The sequence below is a fragment of the Lotus japonicus genome, chromosome 1 (assembly GCF_012489685.1).
Source record: "Lotus japonicus ecotype B-129 chromosome 1, LjGifu_v1.2".
NCBI lineage: Eukaryota > Viridiplantae > Streptophyta > Magnoliopsida > Fabales > Fabaceae > Lotus > Lotus japonicus.
The window spans coordinates 75927657-75947309 of record NC_080041.1 but is presented as its reverse complement, the minus strand read 5'-3'; the positions used below and the strand labels follow the sequence as shown (position 1 = coordinate 75947309).

At 35.5% G+C, this 19653-nt stretch overlaps 1 protein-coding gene across 1 annotated transcript; it reads right to left on the bottom strand.

Moving 5' to 3' along the window:
• Positions 1-386: 386 nt before the first annotated feature.
• Positions 387-6379, bottom strand: LOC130711800 (protein LIKE COV 2). Its single transcript, XM_057561547.1, has 7 exons — positions 6007-6379; positions 4882-4934; positions 4689-4798; positions 3832-3999; positions 2726-2823; positions 986-1112; positions 387-747 (listed from the first exon to the last, which is right to left on the bottom strand). Exons 1-7 carry the CDS (start codon positions 6127-6129, stop codon positions 650-652), a joined length of 777 nt encoding a protein of 258 aa, XP_057417530.1. The 5' UTR covers positions 6130-6379; the 3' UTR covers positions 387-649.
• Positions 6380-19653: the final 13274 nt, after the last annotated feature.

Here is a 19653-nt window from a genome sequence, read left to right as displayed (position 1 = left end):
TTTTTTGGAAAATAGATTAGTCGAGTATAACTTCATGTTTTTTTTTTGGTAAATGCTATAAATTAAATGTGATTGTTAACAATAAAAAAAAATTTCAATTGCTTAAATTTAATTTTTTTAATAGCATAAACAAACAATAAAAAATGTCTCACAAAGAAAAGATTATCAAATTTAAAATTAAAACATTTACAATAAACCGTATTGTCATCTCAAAACAATCTCTCAATGTTCTACATTCACTTCATGTATTTTATTTTGATAGAAACCTAACTCTTGCAGTAACTTTTTAGATTATATCCATCTTTTATAAAAGATAAAAAATTTAAAATGATTCTGTTTAATATCTATTTAAAAGAATTAAACACAAAAAGCATACATAGATTGGGTACAATAGAAGGGAGAAGTAAAACTAATAGAAGGGAATATTGGGAGTCTAGGATTATGATAATTACATTACATTACTACAAGGCATCTTAGTATCTTACTCTCATTTGAACTTCGAATTGAAACTGTAAATTTTAAACAAAAATTGTAGTATACGAATTCCATCACAAGGCGGTTCAGATTTCATTTTCGATCACGGCATGGACCATCCACACTGTAATGGCAAGGATTCCAAGCTATATCTTAAAACCGTAGACTCATTGCATTATCCGATTCTGTTCAAGATTCTCTCATTCGGTCGAGTAACCCTTTCCACCGGAGATATCAACTGAGGCATAGTCATTCCCCCAGAAACAATTATTTCTGCATCAGCACCAATACAAATATGTTACACCATGTGATTACTGAAAAACAATGTCCAAATAATAGTTTAAGAATTCCTACATCCAGCAAAAAGTCAAATAACAAAGTTCACAACTGTGTTTGATGAGGTAAAAGAACTACATATATACCAACTGTTTATCCTTCATAAACATTGTTGAACAAGCATAATAACACACACAATGTACTTTGTCAGTTAATGAAAGAAAAGGGAACCTACCTATGCCTTCTCGAATGGAAAGATTTGGTCTTATAACATCTTTGGAGTTAACCAAAAGTATATCACCAATATACAGATGGTTCGTTGGGACAAAAACACTACAGAGCTCTTCATCTTCATTCTCTTTCTGTGATGGAGAAAAAAGGATGAAATTAAAGGTTAAATTAAATGTATGTACATAAGAAAAAAACGGAAATTAGTAGTTTACTCAGAAAATAAAACAAGATTTGTCGAAGCCTCGGAGGATACACATATATGATGAGATTTTTCATGAAGCCCCTTCAAGACGAAAATGAGATAAATGCAAGCCCCTAGTGGCTAAGATAAAGTACTAATTATTTATTTATTTATTTAACACAAGATAGACCACATTAGACTTGTATGCTGTTTCAAATCTCACAGATGCACAGCATAGACTCATAATGATAGGGCCCTGAAATAGTGTTCTGAATTAAAGAAAGTTAATTGAACTCAACGTGAGCTCAAAGAGCTAGGAGGAGGAAAATCAAAGCCTAAGCTCCTCGGAAAATATTCTCTTCCCAGCAGAATGTCTAACAAACTTTGATCAACGCAACTGCCTCACCTCATTCATAATACCCTCCTAAAGTACCCCTTCTTGTGTGCGTAACTAAATCCAAAGTATTTCCTATTCCTACTAGAATAACCCTTAATTGTGGGCCCTTTTAATTGCTGACCCCACGGTCTCTATCATGTACATGCATGGGTATATAGTATACACTTTTGTGCTTGACTGAGTAGGAAGCATTAGAACCATATGTTACTTAAATAGATCCTTCTTCAAATGTTACTTTAATTGAGATTAATCAACTGTGATTTAATGACAGTGAATTCTTCACATATCGTGATGGATCACATCACAATATATGTGATACTGATGTCTGTGTTCCAACATCACAGATATTGCCAAGCAAGGTTGACAGAATCATGATTCAGAACGTGCGATCAATCGCATGATTCTGAGAGCTTACTCACCCTGCCCGTGCTGGATCGTGAACAGAATCGGCAGCTGGTGGAATCGCGTGGGAACTGCGATCTTGACGTGAAAGCGTATAATCGTGGAATGAGTCGATCCTGCTTGGTTTTTCCTGGGTTCAAATTTGATATTTTTACCCGATTCAACCCGGGTTTCACTCTCTTCTTCGTTCAACCTCACTCTCCTCTGTCCGCCGTCACTCTTCCTGCCTTCGACGCTGTCACCTTGCCTTCCTTCTACATCACCGTTGTCCTCTACTTTGCCCCTTTCCCTCTCCTTCGACCCTTTTTTCAGTTTTCACTAACCTGCGACCCTTTCCACTCTCCTTCGTGCATCGTCGATGTGTTTCATGTGCCATCTGCCATGGTCTCTGTGTGAGTGTGTGAGAAGAAGGAGAGGAAGAGAGTGAAGAGTGCGTGTGAGGGGGACACCTGAATTCGAAGGTCCTGTTGTTGTGTTGTGGCACTTCCTCTGTTGGACGTGTGCCTCAACTTCAAAGTACTATATAAAAAATTGTATTTATACTATTATATATAGATATATAATAGTATATTTGCAGAATCATAACCTCCATGTTATGTTTACACGATTTACGATTCTGCACCCCCTCCCCGTTCCTAGGTAGAATCACGAGTTTGTCAACCTTGTTGCCAGGTAAAAGCATTATAAATAATAGAAACGGATGAAGTTTACTAGTTATCAAATTCGAAAGAAATTGATGTAATATAGTTCAGACTTCAGAGTACCTGTAGAATAACAGTTGATGTAATGAAGCCAAAAGCATATTCACCAACACGCGGATGACGGATAATTGCTACCTCTTTAAAGGCAGTAGTATTTTGATCTGTAAAGAAGAATTAAAAAAATAAAATCACTATTAGTGGTTGTAACCGTGTCACCAATATTAAAAATTGTGGATATACGATAGTTACAACTTACTGATCTACAAGGTGCATTGGCTTAAAAGAAAACACTGACAGGTAAAATGATAAGGAAATAACTATTTGAAGCACGCCTACTTGACAAACTCATAATATCTATTAAAATAAAAACAGTAAATTATATTTTCAACCTTAGGGCCTTACAAACTACACTACTCAAGACTTGTTTTATGTTATTGGCCGCAGCATTCCATTTTTACAGTCAATACAATAAGTTTCATACATATATTCGTTTAGTTTAATTAATTTAAATCAAGATATTATACATGACCAATTTTGCTACAACCATCACCATACCATTAGTCTACTACTACCACGAATCCCTTACCGCCACACCACACACAACATCACTATTCAATAACTATCATCATTTTACCCTCATTATTTTTACAACTAGAGAATGCCTCAAGTTCACAGCTGGCCTAGATTTGTTATTTCTTGCATTACCTTTTCTTTTTCATCTTCTTCATTTTACAAAAAGAAAAATGATATTTACATGAATAGTTTTATATGAAACTTGATGAATTCAAAACTAATCAATCAGTTTGTTAGAATTTATCAGTCATAATTGACAACCCTGGCTTGATTAACCCTTACCCATGATCAAATACATGTAACAACAGTGCTTGAAAAACTCAAATGGCATTACACGCTTTTCTCACAAGAGATAACATTAAGCAATCCGGAAGAATTCCTTTAAATGTAGGTCATCAATAAAAGCATATATCCTAAGTGATGTTTTCAAATGACTCTATTAAAAGATGTTCTTTTCCTATTCTAACATCAATGGCTAACCAATCTAGTGTAGTCTAATTATTCATCCCTATGTGAGTTCAGACCCAGTATCTAAATAATATTTTTTGGCTAAATTCTAGATTTCTAGTTGGACAATGTTATTAAAAAGAACAAACCTGGAGAAATTGCAGCACTGATCTGCTTGGACGCAGAGTATATATGTCTAACGAGGGGCATTTGCTTTATGAACCATTCTCCAATCCAGAAAACAGTGCCGCCAATCCATGACGAAACAAAAACACCAATAAGAAATACAAAAGCTAACGATGTAATAAAACCCAGTCCTGCACCACAAACCAAGAGTCAAACTTAATAGTCAATACATTGCATCCAGAAAAAAGAGTTAGTTCAACTGTTCAAGTACCAAAATCCAGACATCATGTGGAGTGATCAAAATATAAAGAAAGAATACACAGGAGGCTTCCACAACTATAGTATATGTATGTTTGTGCGGGTGTTTTAATAGAGAAAAAATAAATTATCAGAGAAACCAAAGAAGTACAAGAAAGGGGAGCTACCACATCTTCTGAAACAATTAGAGTATAATTCAAATAAGCTATTCCCAAGTATCTGCTAAACTATAATAAAAAACAATAATGCCTTCCACCTCAATTGATAAAATAGTAGAATATCGGAGTATGTAGAGCTCATTTGTACCTAATGTAGAGAATCCTAGCCTAGCATTTAGTCGCAGTTTGTTACTGACAGTTGTCAAGTAGTTAGGGTTCAACTAGTGTTTGTTCGAGCTTGCTACAGCTGAATCACGTTATAAACGTAATTGTATCACATTCATCTAATCAACCAATAACAGAAATCATTCAAATCAGATTCTCTCTCTCTCTCTCTCTCTCGTTTCTCAATATAGAGTAACCTTCTAGAACAATGATATAGTCCTGTCATACATAACTTATGAGGAGGCAGATATAATAATAATCAAAACCATGTTTAATTCACGGAAAAATAAATTACCCACCAAATATGTCAATGCCAAGCCTGGAGTATATTGGACTAAAGAAACCATCAACAAACTGAATAAACCACCATGTAATAAAAAAGGTAACTGCAACTGGAAAAAGAACAACGCTGCAAATTCAAAACCAAACATATAGTCAGGCCAAATATAATGGTTACAATTACTCCTCTTGATAAGTAGTTCAGTCCATTACCATCCAGTCATAAATTTCTTTGAGAACCAACTCTGGAGAACAAAACAGCATGCCTGAAACAAATGCACAGAATGAGTCAATACTCAATAGTGAAACAAAGATAGAGTCTCCCTTGAACAAACATAGAACTCCATAAACTATATATCATCATGCCAAACGCATGCATGTCGGGTAATGATTAAGCGCCTCTAAAACTTCATCTTCATCATTCAGAACTTATCATAAAAAGCAAGATGATCATTTTTTCTCTTTTGAGGAAAAGTTCAAACTGAGTCAGCCTCAGCCTTCCAAAATCCTATAGTCAGGTGGAACTTCCTGAGACATATAGTGCAGGTCAAGAACAACACTGGCTGTGGTTCAATACTTCAATTATAATCATGCTCCAATTTTATACAATTTTATCATATTTTCTGAATGAATTATTTTAGCAATTTTATTTAGCGTTCTGCGTACATACATTTTAAGGCAACAAGACAAGGAGCTCCTTGGAGCAAAGAGCTAGCAAAATCCACAACATCTGAACAACAAATTAGATTATGAACTTCATGACTTTGGCTCCAAGTAGTTCCTTTGCAAATAATATAGCTACTGTATTGGGGTCTCACTCAAATTCATATCTCTTGCCCCCAAAAATAAATAAATCAATAAACTCCTCTCGCGCATAGTATTCCCGTCTTCTTGGAAATTTCTTTCGAAATGGTTCGTCTGCACCAAGTTAGGGGCTTCTTCCTAAATAACATCTAACTCTAACCTAAATAAAACATATCGCCCAGCAAATGCAGAACCCTTCATATAGCCAAATATGATAATACAAAAACATCAGATTTTATATTTGAGCATCCAACTTCATTATAATCAATCAATTATGAGCACAAAACATTAACGGCGGTCTCAACTCATCGTAGCTGCAACAAAATCACAGAACAAGCATCGAATTCTCATCCCATAAAACTAGATTTCCGAATTCGGGTAGTAAGACCCATGGTTGACTTATCAAAATCCCCAAAAAAATGGCAAAAAAGAACGAAAATCTACCACGAGAAGCAAGATCAAGCAACTTCACCCTAATTTGAACTGTAAACTGAAAACATGAGAAATTAAAAAGGAAAAGGAGATTCAGGGTACCCTGCGAGTTGAAGAGTTGGGCGAGTTTGGTGGAGACTTGGCTGGATCTTCGGGATCGTCACAGGAGGCATTGTCTTCAGCTTGACTGAGAGGAATCGACGTTGACTCTTTCTCCTCCGGCATCGTGTTTCTTCACTCACGATTTTGATGCCAGAAATAAAAAACTGGTAGATCTTAGTTCAGAGCTTGATTTGGGTTTCAATGGTGTGGTGGTAGTAATGATTTGTCTTGGATACTAAGCAACACTGCCTCTCACTCATTCACTCACTCTCCGTCACCGGATAAATCGCATTAACCCCCCACCCACGAGCAATGTCCCCGTTAACGTGGTTTTCGAGGATGTGATCTTTTTCTTTCTATCCTCATTCCTCACTATGGTTGGATTATAATTAGAGTAAAATCATATTTTCGTTGATTTAATTCTTCCAAAATAAATTTTAAAATGTGTAAGTTTTGACTTTCCACGGCCGACTCGAAGTGTCAAAATCCCTAATGGCATCTCGGTCGGCCCAGAGGTCTCGTAACCAAGTGAAAGTCATGAGATGCATGACTCAGTAAGGAATGTTTCATCCTAGCTAGGTTGAGCGACGAGATGTTGACTCATTTGTTAACGATTATGCGAGGCTACTCGGAGGCAGCTAAGATTTGGAAAGTCTTGTAAAGGGGCTTCGTAAAGACTTTTAGAGACCAATATGATGGACATTAATGATTGCATTGTCACGGGGGCGTGTCAAAGTATTATTTTCAAATAAATGTAGTTCAGTGTGTTGAAGCACGGGGTGTGTTGAGACACCAAGATCGTTATTACAAAAACTTGGTGATTAATTAATTGCAATAAGAGTGGACACCTAAAAGAAAATAAGAAAAAAAATATTATGAATGTTTGTTGGTTGTTTGTGATGGAAACATAATTGACTAAAGAGTTTAGCAAGACATTGGGTGTGGGTTAAAACTTAAAAAATATGAAAACAAAAACAGTAGTTCTAATAGGAAAAAGCTAAGTATTAATGATAAGGTGACAAAATGTTGGGTTAAGACCTAATATATTATAGCACTCCCTTCATTCAAAAATATAAGTTATTTAAGGTTATGCACGAGTATTAATATCTTATCATTTGATAAATATTTTGACTGAAATACCCATATTTAAAGTTGACTTATATTAAGGAGAGGAAAATGTGATTATTGGTTAAGTTCATAGTGAGAGTTGTAATAGGTGAAAATTGAAAGTGGTAGGTAAGAGATCTAATATTAAATGAGGGTATAGAAGGAAAAAAGTGAGAAAAATGCTATGAATTTGCAAAACAACATATATTTTGAAACATGGTACAAATGTTAAAACAACTTATATTTTGAAACTGATGGAGTAGTATGTATAGTGGTGCATAGTCCAAGTGTCACACATCCCTATTCCCATTAAGAGGTTGTAGCTTTATACTGCACTCAATTATGAGTTAAAATGGCAAAGTCACGTTCATAACCATTAGGAATTATCCAATATCGTCAATCATATTTTTATCACTACTTAACTCTCTAAACGTCTGAATTTGAACTTGGGTTTCTCACGAATATTGTAGCCCTTGAAGTTAACTTGTAGAGCTTTAAACTGAATCCAATTTCAAGTTATGTAGCTCAAGATATGATCGTTTTAGTATAGACTGATCAAATTTGCAAGGTTCAAGACCAGCGTGAGACGTTCAGGTTTTGTGGTTGTGAAGCCTTCAACATTTGCTTATTAGAAGACAAGATTCTCAAAGATCAGCATTGCTGAATAAAATGCTTCGACATTTGCTAAAGTGTGAAGTCAGAATGTTCCTTCAACATGCTTCAACACTCACATGCTTCATGAGAAAACTTGCTTCATGAAGGGAATGCGACAGCAGATTTCCTGGCGAAGTTGGGCGTTGACTCTTCGTCGCCAATGGTAGTGTGGGAGGTTCCTCAAGTGGACATGGTTTCTGCCTTGCTATCTGACAGCCTAGGGGCAGTTTTCCTTAGGGAGTATGCGCTCTTTTTTTTCTTTTTAGCATTTGTTAAAAAAAATCAAGTTCTTATTTTGTTAAAATATTTATGATTATTTCTTATTTCTTTACACATTGGGTACGATTTTTGAAAGAGATCACTTGAATAATATTTATAAAATCATCTGATGATCTGTAAATCCTCATGACTTAAAATGAGGTTATATGTAACATTTCGCACAATATAACCATAATTTAAATCGATATTTCTTAATGGTATGTTTTATCATATGACATTCAAGTATACCAACACATTTATTTGTAAACATGTCAACAAACTTATAGCTAAAAAATGTAATAATATCATTATATTGTCTAAATCACTGTAAATAGGTCATCAGTCTCTATGTACAAATGTTTATATGGTTAAATAATTATATAGTTTAACATGCTTGAAAATATAAATAAGTCAATAAGTATATAATTTTTAGATATTATAAGACAAATTCAATAAAAAAAATAAAAAAATGATGTGTTGTACAGACTGAAGGATCTTCACAACACATTTGATTTTGTACAGAATGTCTGGATTGTAAGATCCGGTTTTGCGTACGTTGATTTTTCTGACTTGAGAAAGGCTCTAGTCGCTGTCCGTGAGATGAACGACTTTGATGGTTGCCGAGTCCAGCTAGCTAGACCCAGAGATGGGTTTGAGGACATGACCGGTGTGGATGTGCTTTGCTACGAATGTGGGCATATAACGGGTAGATGTTGCTTTCGTGTTGATGTTAGAGGACATAACCCAAGCCCATACCGTCGCAGGGGAGGAGCCCAAGTCCCCGCCGCAGATCTCCTAAGCGTAGCGATAGCATGGAGCGTGAGCGCTCTTCCCTCCCCATGTCGTGGTTGGTGCTTGATAGTTGTTCAAGGCTCAGTAATTGAGAATGATAGTGATGAAGAGATTGATGAAGATATCAATCCTGAACTGCTTACCCCAGAGGAAGAAGAAGAAATCATTTTTCTCAAATTGTTGTAATTGATTTGATGATTAATTTAATTATTTTACATGAGTAAATTCAATATTTTCACAATTAACAAATTAGTTCATTTTTTAATTAAATTTATGATTAGCTCAAACTGTGACTGAATTTATCATCATAAGTATCACAGTTGTTGCTTACTCAACACCGTCATCAAATGCAAATGCAGGGAGAAAAAAAAAAGAATATCATGTGAGCATTTCAGTGGATGATTTTGTTGTAGAGTTTCTTAGTTGTTAGATTTAGTGTATTGCAGAGGCTTAAATTCTCCATGTATGGATTTAAACAATAGATGCTATTAAATATGAAATTTTATAACATGTAAGAAAATGGTTTGTGGGTGGATCAAATTTTAACATTGTTTGCCATAAATTTTCCCTTGTTATATACTTATTTATAGTTTATTGTCATGCTATTTTGTGCACTCATAATATATTGGTTGTTAAACAAAACATAATTTTTACTTTCATCATGATAATAGCATGTATGTTAAATTAATATTGTTTACCGCGTTTGACATGGTTTTTTGGTCTTTGCTTGGGTTTGTCCTCTTAGGTCTATTTTTAGTTTTTCCTGGCCCGTTTTCTTTGTATTTATTTCCTATTCTATCAACAAAATTCCTTTTAGCTTTCGAAAGAAAAAACTCGTGTTAGTCATGGTAAAATAAATATCATAATAAAATTCAAATGTATTAACATAAGATGTAATGAAAAATAAAATAACTCTTCATTATAATATAAAGTATAAAATAAACATGATGTTAAATGCTAGAGACACAATTTTCACATCATATTCTTGTATGCATTTATATATATAATTAATAAAATAAGTTTATTCATAACTTCTTATTTCATTCTTTGAAACTTTTTTTTGACAGCTGAAAAAAAAAAATATATATATATATATATATATAAATGAAAGGAAATGTAAGGAAATGTGCTTTAAAACAGCACACCCAGGAAAGTACAGAAACTGAACCACAACCAAAACAGCACACTAAACCCCCAACCTGGCCAAAGGATGATCTTTGAAAATGAGCCTCATTAAAACCTTTCTAAGAAAAACCCAATGGGATAAAAACTTAGATAAGAAAAAAGAGTACCCAAATTTCAAAGAGGCCACTAAAAATACAATAACCCCCCAATAAAACTATTAGTAAAAATATTGCCATGTGTATAATCAACCAGCAATGAAGCCAAACAATTATGACCAAGAAACTCTGCAGCCAATCACAATAGATATCCACACATGAATTCTTCTTTGCTCCTAGCACACGACCTCCACAATCACACAAGCTTCCCATCCACTTTTTGCATTTAATTGAGATGCACCATCTTTGCCTGCACTATCAGTACCAGAACAACCAAACCAATACACCATACCATAGGGATTAAATCCAAACACACACATTGACAGTAGCACTTGCAAAAGAAAATCTAACAACCTGCAGTGTACTAAAACTTGCATGACTGATTTAAGACTTTCCCCATTACCACCCCATCATTTAAAAACCACACCCACACCATCATCTACCCGCAAACCACACCAGCTCATTGTTCTCCCTTCCATACTTGGCAAAAAAATCCGCCACCCCATTTGCTTCCCTCAGTATATGATGCACTCCTAGACATTTAACCTCCTCAATTAATTGATCAATCCTAAGTAAACTCTGATACAACTTTCATGGTCTTTTTTTATTTGAAGTGACCGACCTCACAGACCCAGCCGAGTCACTCTCAATAATAACCATCCCCACACCAAACTCTTGACAGAAAATGAGAGCATGAAGAATGACACATACCTCAACCTCATAAGCCCACAAGTCCCCCGTCTCCTTTGCAAAGTACCCCAGCACGACACCTCCATGATCCCTGAGAACCCCCCCCCCCCAACCTCACTTCTTCCCGGGCACCCCAACGACAAACCATCCACATTGAATTTGAAAATGCCCTCATCTGGCGCAATCCAAACCTGAGGCTTCCTTAGACGAACCGGCTTAGGCAATGATAAATGCTGAAAGCTCATTGCAAATTGTCCTATGCTATACGGGCAATTGCCCCACCATGACTTCACCCACCAAGCAAGTCTTGCCAACAACAAATCCCACATCGCCTCAACACCAAACACCTTATTATTAAACACCACTCCATTTCTCTCAAGCTAGACAGACCAGCATAAAGCATAGGGTAGTAACCCCCACACCACCCGATCAGATCTAGCCCTCACATTGTCCCATTCCAACAGCACACCGCTCAAGCTTTCTGGCATAACCCAACACACTCCCTCACCACGCAGAAAGGAACACCAAGCCAACCAAATCACATGACAATGAAGAAACAAGTGTGAAGCTGTTTCCATATGCATAAAACACAAACTGCAGACTCCCGCATCTGGTGTGAAAATATCAAAAGCATCAAACATGTTAAGGATGTGAAACTCATATCTAGAACCATTCGGCTTTGGGCTATTCCAAGTTTTAAGGATCTCAATGTATCATATATTATGGAGATGGTTCTACATGATGGAATTCAACTTTAAAAATAGTGTTATCTTATTTTTCGATGGAATTCAGGTTTATTCACATTAAGAGATTCATATGAACTTGTCAATGAGAGTAAAACATCCAAGTGATAAATCATAAAAATTAAAAAATCTACAAAACAAACATCAATAAATGCATTAACCAAAGCCAAACACAACAAATACAAAATATATTTTTAACACTAACAAATGAGATACCTTCCAAGTTCCAACGGATAACTCCATGCAGTCTATGGTTAAAATATGACACCCACTTAAGAAGGATGTAGAATATGACACCCACTTACAATATCTATATAAAATTTGAAGACCAAAATAAATTATAGTACAATAAGTACTCTATGACTGATTAACATGATAAGTAACTTACTTTAGACCAGAAAAAGTGGAAAGAAGATGAAACATGTTTAAAAAAAATGGTTGGCACTTGGCCGGTTATTTAACATTGACAAAGAAACCAAGAGAAGAGTAGGTTCTCATAGTGCACATACGAAATGTACAGTAGCAAAGAAACTAAAAAACAAGTTAAGATCAACTCCAAATTACATACTACATAGTTTGAAGAGAATTAGGAGACAAACTGGAAAAATTTATGGAAGTTCAGAATGTTTTGTTAGTCATTGAGGGACACTAACAAAGAGAAATGAAGAAACTGAAAAAAGGAGGGTTTGGATAAAGTCATAGCTACTTTGCTAGTTTGAGTAACATATGATGTGTGGGTTGCTCAATCAATAACATGACCTAAGTGGCCGAGCACCAAGATGATGCGCAAATAATGAGTTCAAAATTCTACAACTTGTAATAAACATTTAAGTTATCCTATCGAAATCACTTTTCCTATAAATGAATCTAAACATAAATCAATTCACTTTCAACTCACTTTTTACTATCATCAGTTTTATCAAAATCAATTTTATCCAAAACTTATTCTGACAACACTGATCCAAACACATGTGAACCTACCTGATTTCTTTTCAAAATCACATCTCCACAGATGTGTAAATCTACCTAAGTTTCCTACTGTGTAATCACTCTTTATTTCTTCTAATGATATATTATTCTCTTTTTTTCGAAAGAAAAAAATTCTACCTAAGTTTCCAAATACACATTAAACAAATAATCAACAATAAGCATGATTACCTTTGGGTTGAAAAGAGAACGTCTCAAGTTGGAGAACAACATCACATATACTATTGTGAGAGGAGCCATTGCTGTGAGCTCTTGTCCACTCTTGGTTTTGTAGAGCACTCCTTTGATTGTCCCATTTTCTTCAAGTAAAGATGTAACGGTTCTGTAATTCCGGTTCTCGCACATGACATATGTTCTACGCGATGCTGGGACAACCGGTTCGACAACTGACTAACAGTATCAAAACCAGCAAAATAATAAAGAAGAACACAGAGGATTGGTAACCCAGTTCGGTGAAACTTCACCTACGTCTGGAGGGTATGCACCCAAAGAAAGGAAATCCACTATCTCAAGATTCAGGAATTACATACACTCATGAACACCATAGTTCATAGTTCACTTCCTAATCTACCCAATGTATTTCTACTTAGTATCTCAACCTAAGTATGAGAGCCCCTCTGACTTTCTTCCAATCACTGCCCCAGTGATTGGTAACAAACAATCAACAATCCGAGTTTTCAGAATCAAACAGCACACATAACACAACTTTGCTTTATAGAATCAGTGAGCAAAGTTTGTTCACAAGTAACAAGGACAAAGAACAATGAACAACCCTAAAAAACTTGATCTCTCTCTATTAGCTTCAGTGGTCTTCATGTTTTAGGTCTTCATCCTTTTATATACTTCAGCAGCAGCATAGGCACTAGGGTTAGCATGGGCTGAAGTAACAGATTGCAACAACCATCAAATCAAAACTGAATCTCCAAAGATCTTGTTGCGTTTTTCTCAAGTAAAGATAGAAACAAATCTTTTATCAAAGATTGTTTCAACAAATAACAACCCACAATTAAAACCCATCTGGTACAGCTACTTGAACCTCAAGTAACTTTAAAAAACATATCTTCATAAGATCTTCAAGGGCCCACAATCACGTTTCAAGCAAAGGACTGATGTCCTAGCTTCACGAAATCAGATGTCAAGGCATCTGCTTCGACATCAGGTTGTTTTTTACAAAATGCAAGACAACAATGTAACAATAGGTTCCTTGTTCTAATTTGACACTACACAAAATTGGAAGTAAGATGTAAGTGTAAGATTCAAAGAATTTTTTTAACTTCAAAAGAAAAGATTCCTTCAAGGAATGGAAATATGACAAAAACATGTCCTTTGGAAGAGATAGGGATGGCAATATGGGCCTAGCCCGTTGGGCCAGCCCGCCCCGCCACTATTTTGGGGCGGGCTGGGCTGAGAAATGTAACCAACTAACCCATTTAGCCCGCCCCGTTTTGGCCCGCAATTTAACGGGCTAAAAGCGGGCCGGGGCGGGCTGGCCCGCAGGTTCCTTACTTTTATTTTATTTTATGGGGAGGGGTTGTATTATTCTATTTCATATAGATTATAAATACATTGGAGCAAGTATAAGTATAATTTGTTATACTTCTTGTGCTTTTTTCTCGTCCTCTTACTACACGAGGTGTATTTGATTTTGATTTGCAAGTTGATTAACTTTTTGATTTGCAAGTTGATTAACTTGCACAAATTTCTATTTCATGGACAAAACAAAACTGGAGGTGGGTCTCAAAACAAATTTTTATGTGCTACTCTATTTCTCTTTATAATCTTTATTTTGGGAACAAAACAAGTTTCTTGTTAGATATGTAACTGTGGGTCATTTTGTTCTCTTTTGATATATTTAATTTATGATGATGGTTGATACATTGGTAAATTAAATATGGATTATGTTGAAACTTTGTATTTCATATTTTTCACAAATTTTTTTTTCCCTTAACATAGTGGCCCATGGGCTAGCCCGCTAACCCGCCAGCCCGCTCTTTACCGGGGCGGGCTAGGATTGAGAGCCCACTTATTTTGGCGGGGCAGCCCAACCCGTCCCGTTTATGGCGGGCTACAGGCGAGGCGGGGCGGGGCGGGCTGGGGCGGGTTAGCCCGCTTTGCCATCCCTAGGAAGAGATGAAGTATTCTCTAAATGAAACGGCCTTTCTGAAAACTTCTCCTAGAGATATCAGAGTCAAATTTTTTCAAGGGATAAGAAAGCTTGGTATTTTCCCATCCTTATAAAGTGTATATCCAAAAACTCTCTGAGCATCAATTTCATCCACACAATCTGCAATTAATCATATATTAATGTCTGCAATTCACATCTGCCACAATTATAATAGAAAATGAAATGAAATTTACCCAAATTAGGTATGATGCAATACATAAGTTGAATGAGGCATCATACTAATGTCTTCATTTGTAGAATGATATAGTACATAAGTTGATCCAGTTTCATTTATTAAATGTAGGGTCACTACATAATGAATCTTTAAATCAAACTTGAAACTACAAAATGAATCATACACTATGACTTCCTTGGCGGATCTCTTATGACATATTGCCAAACCTCCTAAGTCTCCTATAATCTAACCTGTTAGAATTTAAAAATAACACCTTAAATAGAGTTCCTATAAAAAAATACCTATTCCATTAAAATTAGAGAAAACATGCATGTGAGAATCTCAAATTTCACACTGCAAGATAAGCAATGGGGAATAATGGAGGCACTTCCATTGCCTAAAATACATTGATCTATGCTATTATAACTAATATGTGAAAGTTCTAATACTAATATCAATACAGGGAAACAACCCAAGACACAAATACTCAAAAAATTAAAGAAAGGCTAGTCTCCAACAACACAAACACTGGCAATTTTAAATCAAAGGCATACAACTTGTGAAATAACATGATGAATCACTGAACACTTAAATAATTGAATGACGCACAACAATAATAGAAAAGGTACCCTTAACACACCCCACCCACCAAGATAAACTTGTCCTGCTGTGATGCTGGAAAATTATAAGGATCCATGTACATTGAGTTTTCCAAATGTAAATAAATAACTTCATAATAGAGTACATTTGATTTTTGAAATTCAGGTGCCATGAAGTACTAATATACTATTAGCATTATTTTGACATGACAAATCCAAATGTTATTAGGTATATACATCTTACATCTTGTTTTACATGATACACTAACATATCAGATGAGATCAATATGCAACACCCCAATTATCCGAAGACATTTTATGCAAGATTCTATTTTAGCCCCATAAATTATTAGAAGACCTTCAACAACAATTTCAGATTAATCTAGAGTACAACTGTATGAAACAACATTGAGAATACCACCATACAGAATAAATATTTTGTAGTACTTTGTACAATAGGCTAAAATTAAAATTACAAAGAGGCTGACGTTGAACCCATAACCTGGGTAAGACATGTTTCCACAACAGCAATCTTGAGTGCAATTCACATGGATGATGATGAGGATCCACTGCCAAATCTCACAGCAATTGGGCTCCTCACACGGTAACTTCCATCACTCCACTCAATGGACCCAAAACTCTGAAAACCACCATACCCAACTCTAGTGAGAGTGACCTCAAAAGCATGTGTCTTGTTCTCAGCACCGAACACAAGCTTGCTGTGGTGAGACACTAACATCAACACCATTAGGAGCATTCACCTTGACATTGTAAGCAGCAGCATCTGAGCCTTCCGGGGATATATTGCGGCACAGGGAGATGCTGTTGCAGCTAGGATATCCATAGCTATCTTTTGTCCAGATGGTGAAAGTACAGCTTGGTGAAAATACTGCAAAAATCAATTGCAGACATGGGGGCAAATACGATACATATCGAAAGTAGCAAATCAAGCAAATCTACATGTGAATCTTTGGAGGATACATTACGGATGTGGAAGATATGGGGTGAATGGTCACTTTCGTCCCTAAAGTTACATGCGTCGGACATTTTAGTCCCTGATCTATGGAAATGTCGCACGTAGTCTGTGATGTTGTAAAACATTAATCACGTTGGTCCATAGGTTGAATTCCGTTAGTGAACGTTAACGGGAAGGCTGATTTGGCACGTTAAGTACCCATATGAACTTTCCACGTGGATTTAAATATTGAATTTTTTTTTTTGAAAAATTTTAAAACTTCAATTTAGTCCCAAGCCAAAATCACCAAATCAGAAAAACTTCAATCTTAAATTTCATTTCATCAATATCATCTTCATCTTCACCAGAAAGAATCCAAGAAAGATTGTTCTTCAAATTTAATTTTTTTTTTGAAAGATCAAATTATAAAGGATTGTAACTGATTACAAACAAAGAGATATGGCAACTATGAGAGCAAAACAAACACGCTCACCAGCCAATATCAACAACCCAAATCTAATTGTTAAGTCAAATACAAAGAGAACAATGCAAAACAAAAGTATTTAGAAAATGATTATTGCTATCATGACAACAACTTAACTAAGGAACAAGAGATAATTCTCATGGAGGAAGAAGAAACCGAGGTTTGGGAAAAATGGTTTGAGGCAGACAGTGCATATGAGATCCTGATGGGAATTTCAAAAGAACTATTTGGCAGACTCCAGATTTCTCAATTCAATTTGAATGGTTTTAGGCATCGTGAATCTGAATGCCAGCTACTGAATGTGAAGGCCTCTGCTGATAATATTAGGAACAATATATTTTTTTGTGTTATGAAATCAGAGACCTTGAAAACCTTGTTAGTCAACTGCAGAGAGTCGAGCTAATAATGTCAAAGCTCATTGTAAATCATTGACATAGACTAAGGAAGAGCTCAACAAGGAGCTGGCTCTTTTGAAAGATGTTGGTGGGACACCTAAGATAGTAGAGTCGCTTGAGAAGAAGCTGAGAGAATCAGATTTACAACTACAACATGCAGTAGCATCTGCTGAAGCTAGTCAGGAGAAACAAAAGATGTTGTATTCCACAATTGAAGATATGAATCATGTGATGGAGGATCTTAAATCCCAAACCCAGAAAAAAAACTCAAGCCCAGTAAACCCCACTTCATCCCATCGCAACCCCAATCCCCACCCCTAACCCAAAAATTCGAAAAGTCTTCACTAGAACCCAACAACTCCCGTAAAAATCTCAAAATCCTCCACTGAACCCACAAATTTCAAAAAAAAAAAAAAAACTCAAAAATCCAGCAAAACGAATGAAGAGGATGATGATGGTGGTGAGTGGCGGTGACTGGTAGTGGAGAAATCGTGTGCAGATCGGTAGGAATCTCTCAAAACAAATGAAGAGGATGATGATGGTGGTGAGTGGCGGTGAGTGGTAGTGGGAGGGAGGGTGAAGAAGATGTAATCTGGGTTTTCATTGTTTTCCCTTGTTTTATCTCTTCAATCTGGCTTTTCACCTTCATCTCTGCTTCTGGATTTATTATTTATTATTTAAGGGTTTTGGTGGTGGGAGTGAGGAGGAAGAAGATGATGGAGAGATTGAAGTTTTTCTGATTTGGGGATTGTAGCTTGGGACTAGATTGAAGTTTCTAAGTTTTTCAAAAAATTTCTCAATATTTAAATCCATGTGGAAAGTCCTCATGGACACTTAACGTGCCAAATCAGCATTCCCGTTAACGTTTACTGATGGAATTCAACCCAGGGACCAACGTGATTGACGTTTCGCAACATCAGGGACTACATGCGATATTTCCATAGAATAAGGACTAAAATGTCTGACGCCTGTAACTTTAGAGACGAAAGTGAGCATTCACCCGTTTATAGTGTTTTGGTTTCAATAAATAAATGGAACGAATATTAATTTCAACAAACAAAGGACATTGCACTCGGGTCACAAACACTAGACTAACAATATACTATATATGGACTTGATTTTAAAAAGAAACTAAGGAAACTAAGGATCCATTGAAACTCTAAACATTGATTTTAAAAAAGACACAATAGACTTTGTTTGGTAGACAAATCTAATTTTATATTATGATAATTTTTATTAAGCATCTCCATGTTCCTCATTTATTTATTTTGGTTACAGAGGAAAATTCAATGTTTCTCATTTGTTAAATCTATTTGGTTAGTAATTACATATGACATTTTTTTAGACAAAACAGAACCTGAAATCCAGCTCTCATGTCATAATGAATGGGATTTAAGGATTTAATCCTTAGTTTTATCATGTAAATTAGGGGAGTACAAAATTGGGGCTGGTTTGTTCGACATCTGCTCGGTTCACCAAATATAAACTACTGCGATGATGCACTTTATCTATTGTGGACAGACCAGATTTTATACCCACATATTTGTTCCATTTCACTGGGAGATTTCTTACAAACTTGCTCCTGAAGTGGCTCTTGAGATGAATCCTAACATTGGTGGGGATGAAGACAATGATGTGATTAACATTGTTGATGTGTATGACATGTAATTTTAATCATTGTTTGAACTATTGTAGTGGAGTAATTTCTTTTCATGTGTTTAACAACTATTTGTTTTGTGGTATGTTTTATCAATATTTGTGTTAGCACTGTTGAATTTTTGTGTCTAATGTTTTGGTCTGTTTTGGTCTCTAGCATGAGAGGAGTGTTGTTTTTCTCTCTATCAATATATGTTGTAGTTGTCCAAAATTAGTTATTCGCTTGCTTAACTATCCATCATTTGAAAAGGATTGGATTCATCTCTTCCATTTTATAAATCATATGGACTTAATTTTATAACCTTCAAGAAAGGTTGACAGGATTAGTTTATAATAATAAATTCATTTTTTTCTTTCTCCATATTCCGGATCTATTTTCTTTATAACCTACTTTGATAGAAAGCAAAACACCATAATTTTAGAGGAACTGGAAATATATTTAAGCCTTATTTACATTTAAGTTACGGGGTAAAAAGCTTTCATGGGGTTTGTACGAAAATACTTTCATATTAAAACTAATAAAAAATTAGATTTATTATAGGCTTAAAGGCTCAATTAGCCCCTATAATTGTAAAGGGAATCAAATCTGGTCCCTGTAAAATTTTCGCATCAAATTGGATCCCTAAATTTTTTTTTAATCCAATTAAGGACAAAGTGTGCCAACAGCTGATGTGGCTCGATTTTTAGCCTACTCAGCTTTTCCACATG